Source organism: Merops nubicus, unplaced genomic scaffold (assembly GCF_000691845.1).
Source record: "Merops nubicus isolate BGI_N331 unplaced genomic scaffold, ASM69184v1 scaffold28490, whole genome shotgun sequence".
NCBI lineage: Eukaryota > Metazoa > Chordata > Aves > Coraciiformes > Meropidae > Merops > Merops nubicus.
In genome coordinates, this window is record NW_008584047.1 from 5,433 (window position 1) to 13,953 (window position 8,521).

General features: G+C 55.7%; 1 protein-coding gene across 1 annotated transcript in view; it reads right to left on the reverse strand.

Annotated features, from left to right (window-relative positions):
- Window positions 1-8,521, reverse strand: part of LOC103775538 (transducin-like enhancer protein 3) — a gene marked incomplete at its 3' end in the record, with an annotated part of 18,566 nt that overhangs the window by 5,358 nt on the left and 4,687 nt on the right. Inside the window, exons 2-3 of the mRNA XM_008943002.1 lie at window positions 5,249-5,311; window positions 4,678-4,752 (exon numbers count right to left, since the gene is read on the reverse strand). Of these exons, the coding sequence (XP_008941250.1) occupies window positions 4,678-4,752; window positions 5,249-5,311 (138 nt within the window). The remainder of the gene's footprint in view (window positions 1-4,677; window positions 4,753-5,248; window positions 5,312-8,521) is intronic.

An 8,521-nucleotide genomic window follows, 5' to 3' on the forward strand; every position in this document is an offset into this window, starting at 1 on the left:
AGCAGGAATCATGGGCTGGGGGGGGGAACACCCGAGCTGCAGCAGAGACCCCACATCTCCCCCGGGTCCCCACGACCAGCTCAGGGCATGTTTCCTCCCTCCCCAGTGCCACCAAGCCCTGCAGAAGCTGTCACCAGACCCAACAGCCTTCTAGTTGAGCAGACACATCACCCACCCACCTCCCTGCACCCCCAAAAGCCATCGAGGACCCTTCCCACGAGGTCCAGAGGGGTTCAGTGCCAACCAGGGAGTCAAGGGCTGCTCCCAGCACAGCTCAGCTCAACCCCCAGCAGCAGGAAGACCCCAAAACCACCTCCCAGCTCTTGGGGACTCTACGCTTCCAAAATCTCCCCTCAGGGAAATTTCCAGCACGTTTTCCCCAGTGCTTCAAGTGGATGTATGTGGGTACCCCCAGATTTCAGTACTGGGGGGACCCCAGCACAGCCTGCTGGAGGGGTGACACTACCCATGGCACACAAACCCCCCTAGCCAGGATGCAGCTTTTTGGAACTCAAACCCCCACGCTGAAGCCACATTTTGGGGGGGAAACATGAGTTCCACCCACCCCCCAGCACCTATTTTAGGGGGCAGCAGGAAGGGGGTGACTTTTGTCACCCTCTGATGGGCACAGCAGGACCCAGCAGCCTCTTGCTGGGTGCAGGAGAGGAGGTGGGTGACCCACAGCTGCCAGGTTCTGGTTTCTAAACCTTTGAGGGAGGGGGAAAGAGGAAAATCCTCCCCCCCAGGGTCAGGGCTGAGAGGCAGTAGCTCCATCTCCAAGGCAGAGGAGATGCATTATCTCAAAACCCAGCTTCTTCCAGGCAGCAAAGAGGTCTCGGCTGTGGCAGAAGCCAAATGGAGAAGGCAATTAAGGCCTCTGAGGTGCTGTTAAGAGGAAAAACCATAAATCACCATGGCCTTGGGAAAAAAAAAGGAGCTTTTTGGCTTCTGCTGGGGCTGCTCCATCCGCAGGGCAGAGGAGGGGAAGCATCCTCAGGAGCTGTTTCAGATGTCCTCAAACCAGAGCACAGGAGGCAGCAGGGCAAGGAGAGCTCGTTGCTTGGGGGGGGTTCCCCAAGGAGGGTCCTGAGCCCCAGGGAGGGTCCCCAGTCCCAGAGAGGGCTCTGCCAGGTGGTGCCAGCACCGTGCTGAGGTGTTCCTCAAGAGCACAGATCCTGCCTCCTCAGCACACATCCAGCTCAATCCCTTTAACACCACAGCAAGAGGAATGGAGCCTCGGGTCTTCCTGAAACTAGTGAGGCTCTGTATAGTCCCAATTTCACAGGATTTCCACCCAATTAAGCAAGAGGCAGGGCTGGCCACCATGCCAGAGCATCCCTAGTGGTCCAACACCCCAGGCTCCTCTCCTCCAAGCTCTCCAGCAGTGCCCATCACCACAGGGCAGGAAGACACCAAAACCTGCTGCTTTATCCTCAGCCACCTCCAACATCCACGGTGGGCAGAAGCCTCTGTGCTGCCCAACGCTCCCCCCAGGAGCTTTCCACCCCCTGCAGCAGCAGCAGGAGCACCAGAAGAAGGTCCTGGTCTGATGGACACCACGGGTCCGGGCAGCAACGATGGGATCACAGCCTTGGCACAGCCCCAGGAGACAACACAGCTCCACCACGAGCAGCTCCAGCAGCACTCAGCTGGGCAAGGCAGGAAGAATCCCCACTGGAGCAGAAAAATCCTGGTTTCTTGCCTCATTTTTCCAAGTCACCACCAAATACATCCATCCAAGGGCTCGGGGAGCCACAGGGGACCAGCTCCATAGGGTCTGAGCCCCCCTGAGCCAGCTCAGGGAGGGGAGATGATTTTTCAAGACACAACATCCCACTGTGATGATTAAAGGTGGTTTTCTCCTCTTTGGCAGGCAGGAACCATGGAGCAGAATCCATTGGGCAATAAAAACTCCTCATGGGGCAGCTCTGGTTTGAAGCCTCGTCCCTCTGTCCAGCCTCAAGGTGTCCGTAGCTCCATGAAGGTCCCACCTCAGGGCTGAAGATCTCCATCCTGGTGCCCTGGCCAAGCCACTTCCATGGCAAGTGTCCCTGGGGTGTCCCCAGGCTCCCCAGACATCTCCACCATCCTCACTGCTCGTCCCTCCTGCCCAGAGCTCAGGAATCGTGTCCAGGAGGCTCCACGGAGGGGTTTAGAATCCACCTGGGTCTCCACGGAGCAGAGGGATGCAGTGATGCTGCTCTCCTGGAGTCTTCTCTGCTGAAAAGCCCAATTTCCCTCCCCTGTCCCTTCTCCTCCTCCCTGGAAAAGGGTAGGTTTAAAAATACACACCAAAGGGCTAAAAAAAATACACCCTGGGTGAGAAGAAGCTGCAGGAGCTCCTCAGCCACCTTCAGCACCCAAAAAAACTCCCCCTGCACCCACAAAAAGCTACCCAGGGTGGATGCCCCACACCTCGGCCAGCAGCAGGGACAAGATGGAATGTCCACCAAGCAAGATGAGGGTCCTGCCCAACAAGACCTTGGGGCAGCCCAGGGCCAGGGACTCCCCCTCGACACCTCAAGAGGTGCAGGGAAGTTCACACCCGCTCAGGATGCTGCAGCACTGGGGCTTCTCCTCTGCTGGTAGGACCTCCAACTGGACTGAGCTCCCTGCAGAGCCCAGGACTATCACCCTGGAGCAGGCAAAGGTCCTTCAGACCCAGCCTTGGTGACAGCAAGGACATCACCATCCTCCAAGGCCAGGAGAGAGGAGCTGGTCGGAGACCAACCACGGAGACTTTTCCCTCCTGGGGTCCCTCAGGGTGTGCCAGACCAATATGGTGAAGATCTGAAGGAGGTTACAGATTTAGGAGAAAGGCTGGCGAGGACTATCTCGTATGCAGAGTGTTTTTAATTGGATTATGTCCATCATGCTTCATGCCTTTGTTCACTGATTTAATGGTTCACCACTTAAGTTCACCACTGGCGTTAAATTTAGTCAAGTAGTCTAATCATTTCCAGAGCTATAACCAAATCAAGGGCTCGATTTCACAGAAGCCTGAAGCAGAGGAACTAAGAGACAATGGCCTAGATGCATAAAATTAACAGTTCTTGACCTCAAAAGGGGCAAAAAAAGGAAAAAAAAAAATATAAAAGAGGCTTTTGGTGCATGGGGGGTTTGGTGTGAAGCCCCTGCACCCCAAGCTGCTGGTGGAGGACAGACACAGGGGCCTTGTCCTGGTGCTGGGGAGCCCCCCCAAGCTGGGGGGACAGAAGGGGGGTGCAGGCTCCATGTAAACCCCAACTCCCTGCCTGCTTCCCCTCGAGGGCAGGGGATAGCAGCGATCCACCCCCCACCAGCATCCCTGCAGGAACAACCCTCTGCTGGCACCGAGGGGAGAAATTACTGGGAGGGGGAAGAAAAAACTTTAAAAATAATCCCATTTTTCTTGGTTTCACATCTTGGGGAGGCAGCAGGGAGGGGGCAGCAGCCCCTGAGGAGCACAGCCCAGCAAGCCAAAGCGGCTCCGTGCCCACCCGGAGCGTGCAGGACTCTGAGAGAGGCACCACCCTCCCCTTTTACCCCCCCAAAATTGGGTGGCCATCGCTCGCCACCCTCCCTGCAGCCCCTCCAGGGATGCTCAGAGCTCCCTGCTCCCCATCCTGCTCCCTGGAAGTTGGTCAGGCGAAGCCATTTGAAGCCTAATGACAGCTCTGATCCAAGGAAGCAATTACCTCCAAAATGGGGGTCACGGGCCCCAGCTCGTTACCCTTAATTGAATTCCAATATCTGCCTCTAGCTGCCTTGCAGCAGCTCCTGCCTGCACCTAGAAGTGGCTCATCAAAGCCCAGCATCCTTCTGCCTCTGCCCCCAGCTCATCCTCGGGCTGCCAGGAGGTGCAGGCAGGAGGTGCAGGCAGCCCCCTCCCTGCCTGGCACCCCAACAGGGACCCATCCAGACAGGATCCCCTCCCAAAAACCACCACCAGACAACCCTCACCACGAGAGATGCTGCTGGAGAGAGGTTCTCCTCAGACCCCAGCAAGTTTCTACGCTTGGTTCTACCCCTAAAACCACAAAAATGGGACACAAAGGCAAGAACAACGCAGGGAATCACCGAGATCCTTGTGGCTTAAGGAAAAAGTGCAAAGGGTTACTCAAAAAAAGGCAGAATTTAGTATTTTGTGAAGTATTTTTCTTGGAAAACGAGCTCCAACACTCAGAGGAGCTCTGGATACTGGTCGGGGACCAACTCAGGGTTAAAGAAGCCCCCCCAAGCTTCATCAGCTGCAGGATTGAGACCGTGACACCCATGAAAGGAAGCAAAAAAATAGTTAAATCTTTAAAACGGTTAAATCTTGAAAAAGCCACCTAAGAAAGAGGTTAGGAAGGGAGCAGGTCAAGTCAATGCATGGCACCACAACTCTGTCCAGTTTACAGCACATTTCACATCAACAGCACACACAGAGACAAGCCTGGGCTCAGGGGGTTCTGGGAGGGCTCCCCAGTTGCCCCCCAGTCTGCTGGATTTGGGGGTTGGTGGAAGTTCTCAGTGCTGCTCGAGCCCTTGGGGATGGGGACTGAGCTGCTTCGAGGATGGCTCGGGGGAGTTTTGGAGGGGGTGGGGGGCTGCCCTGCTCCCCCTCCTGAGCGCAGGGTTGCCTCTGGTGATGGTAAATGATAGGAATAAAAGGGGTATACACACGGTGAGAGGCAGATTGGGAAGTCCACGTACCCCGATGATAGCATTCAACTCCGTCATGGTCACTTGCTTGGCACGCTCAACAGCCTGAGCCACTTGCTGTTGGTGCTTGGGGGGGGGAAAAAGAGGGGCACAGGTCAGTGTTGGGCATAAGGGCACCCAGCTCGAGGCCTAACCCCTCTTTCCAGAGCTTCTCACCCTGGTTTTTCACCTAGAGTTTGCTCAGGAGCAGCAGCCTGGGTGCATCTCCCTCATCCACGGAGCTGGAAGAGCCCCTCGGAGACTTTTTAGCTCCCCAAGCTCAACCCAGACCCCAAAGAATCATAGATTGGTTTGGGTTGGAAGGGACCTTAAAGGTCATCTAAGTCCAAACCCCATGCCATGGGCAGGGACACCTCCCACTAGACCACGTTGCTCAAAGCCCCTCATGGGGTCCAGCTCCCCCCAACCTTGTGTTTTGCAGCACACACACAAGATCTGAGCCTTGTTTCTCCCATCTTTTTTGGTGGGAACAGGTCCAACAGCCCATCCTAAGACCCCCTTTGAGGGGAAACCCCCCCAGGAGAAGCAGCATCCCCCCTGTAGGGTGTGAGAAGGTGCTTACCTCTTGTGACAGAAAAGGCATGATCTGGGCTAAAATTGTATTCAGTCTTTTAGCAATTTCTGTCTGGAAAAAAAAAGAATAAGAGGAAGAAGAGAAAGCAACAGTCAGTACCAAGCCACCTCCCGTGGACTGCACCAGGTTGCCCACCAGTGCCAACGAGCATCTCCACCCCCATCCCCATTAGAAGAGGTGCAGGGACGCTTTGGTCCCCATCCCACCTTGGGATTGAGCATCATGGACCAACCCTAGCAGCTTCACACCAGCCTGGGCTTGAAGAAGATGTAGAGCTCCCTCTCCATGAAGAGCCAAGGAGGTTGGATCATGTAAAACCCAACCAGGATCTCACACAGGGACTTCCCACTCCTGGTGGCTTATGGATGGGAGTTGAGTTCCTTCAGAAGAGGCCCAGTCAAACACAGGGTGTATTCTGGGCAACAGTGAGGGTTGGTGGGTGCCTGCTCTCATCTTGGCACCCTCCAAGGTCTTTCCCCACCCCAAACTGAAGCTGTTTGGGTTCCTTTCCTCATCCTCACATCCTACTCCGGAACCTTCACCCGTCCCCATCAACCACAAACCAACAGTGTCAAGAGTGTGGTTGCTGCAGCAGCTCCAGCAGCTGGGAATGACTCTACCCTCCAGCAGGAACCCCAGCATGAGGACCAGACTGGTTTAGGTGGGAGGGGACTTCTGAAGGTCACCCAGTCCCACCCCCCTGCACTCAACAGGGACATCTGCAGCTAGAGCAGGGTGCTCAGAGCCCCGGCCAACCTCACCTGGGATGGTGCCAGGGATGGGGCAGTGACCACCTCTCTGGGCAACCTGGGCCAGGGGCTCAACACCCTCAGGGTCAAACATTTCTCCCTTCTCTCCAGACTAAATGTCTCCCCAGCTGGAGCCTTCTCCTCTCAGGCTGCCCCAGCCCAAGGCATCCCCAAGCTGTGCCCTACAGCAGCTCCAGGGGGTGCAGACCTCTTGGCTCTAAATACTACAAGAAAAAATAAGTCCAAATATCCTATCTCGGAGCGAAAAACCCAAGAGGAACACATCTGTACTTTGAGGACCTGGGGAAGTGACTTGGTGACACCAGACGAAGCCAGGAAGCACAACCAACGTGCCCCAGGTTGACCACAAGCAAGGAGATGCCAGGAGAACTTCAAGCCCAAGCCTAGAACTGATACCCATGGACCAAGACCCCTCATGGACCAAGACCCCTCATGGACCAAGACCCCTCAGCTCCCAACACTGCTCCAAGAAGTCCCCAGGAACCAGGAGCTCATTGCTCCTGCAGAACCTTCCCACTGGCATGGACCAGTTCAGCTTCAAAGCAAGCCCTCCCAGGGGTCAGGGGAAGGTGCTGGTACATGGTGCCCAGGCAAAAACATCTGGAAGTGATGATGGTTTGGAGTCAGGTCCCTTGGTGAGAACAACCCACCAGTGCTGCAGCTGCTGGGACCACCACAGACCCGACAGCAAGGACATGGGGCTGGAGCAGAGAGTGGGTCAGGCTGGGAAAGACCTTCAGGATCATGGAGCTCAACTGTTGAGCTAACTCCATCAAGTCCATGGCTAACCCATGGCCCTCACACCACATCTCCACGGCTTGGAAACCCCTCCAGGGGTGGGGACTCCACCACTGCCCTGGGCAGCCTGGCACAGCCCTGGGCAACCCTCCAGGGGAACAAATTGTTCCTCAGGGACAACCTCAACCTCCCCTGGGGCAACTTGAGGCCGTTCCCTCTTGTCCTGTCCCTTGTTCACTGGGAGCAGAGCCCGACCCCCCCCTGGCTCCAGGCTCCTGTCAGGAGCTGTGCAGAGCCAGAAGGTCTCCCCTGAGCCTCCTTTGCTCCAGGCTCAGCACCCCCAGCTCCCTCAGCTGCTCCTCCCCACACTTGGCCTCTAGACCCTTCCCCAGCAGCTCCGTTGCCCTTCTCTGGCCACGCTCCAGCCCCTCAAGGTCCTTCTGGGAGTGAAGGGCCCAAAACTGACCCCAGGATTCAAGGGACAACCTCCCCAGTGCTGAGCCCAGGGGGATTATCCCTGGCCACACCAGTGCTGATCCAAGCCAGGATGCTGGTGGCCTTCATGGCCACCTGGGCTCACGCTGGCTCCTCTCCATCCAGCTGTTGACCAATCCCCTCAGGTCCTCTCCCAACAGGCAGTTTCCAGCCATTCTTCTCCCAGCCTGGAGCACTGCATGGATCATCACAGACCCAACAGCAAGGACACCAGACCCATCAGGCACAACATGCTCTGGCCAGAAGAACATGTATCACCCACCAAACTAGGCTGCAAGACCACCAAAAAACTCCAAGCCCACCATGGTGCCACATCCCAAGGAGCACCAGCCACCAACCACCACCTCAACGTTGCTCAGCACCACCTAAACCTCTTGAAAAGGCTTTTTTGGCACTGACACATCAATTAGATGACATATGAATGGAGCTCCACAAAATATTTACTCCTCCAGAGGAAGTCTGTTGGATTCTGGATGCAACAAGCACTCGGTGCTCTGCTCCTCCAGTGTGGTTGCTTCTCCTTCTTGCCAAAACCCAACAAGCTCTAGAACAAGATCAATCCTTCCAGGAGGTGCCAGCATGAACCGTGCCTCCAGCAGCATCTCACAAAGATCATTTAGATGTAAAGGAAGGAGAAAAAAACACATCCAGACAGGTCACCACCACAAAGGAGGGAGAGAAGGAAGGTGTTGGGTTCTCCATCAAGCACCAACACGGTCCAGGTACAATAAGCCACTCCACGACCAGTTGCCTCCACATTTAAACCCAATTCTGCCCAAAATTCCCCCAAAGATCTGAAGAACAACTCTGTGCTCTGCAAAGAGACTTCCCACGTGGGATTCAGCGAGCAGGAAGATATTAGAGGTCCAAAATATTCTGTTTACAACCACAAGGTTTCCTCTTCCCATGAGAGTCAATAAAGTGAACAAATATTTCAAGATGAACTTCTCCCAACCCCCAGTATCTCCAAAGTTGAATGAGGAGCAAAAAGGGATCCTCTGGTGTGCAGGGAATTGAGAGTGGGGGGGGTCATACCCAACACCTTCCCCATAACAAGGTTCATTCATCACCTCACCAAAGAGCCACAGAGCCCCTGAAGGGACCCCCCCGAGCTGCCAAACAAACCCTCCCTTCCCCATCCCAGGTTGCCATGGCACCCCCAGCATCCACATCCCCTCCTGCTGCCCCTCATCCTCCCTGGACGACAGCAGGGGCTGCAAATGAGCTGTGGATAAACAGCCCTAGGAGGGGGGGGGGG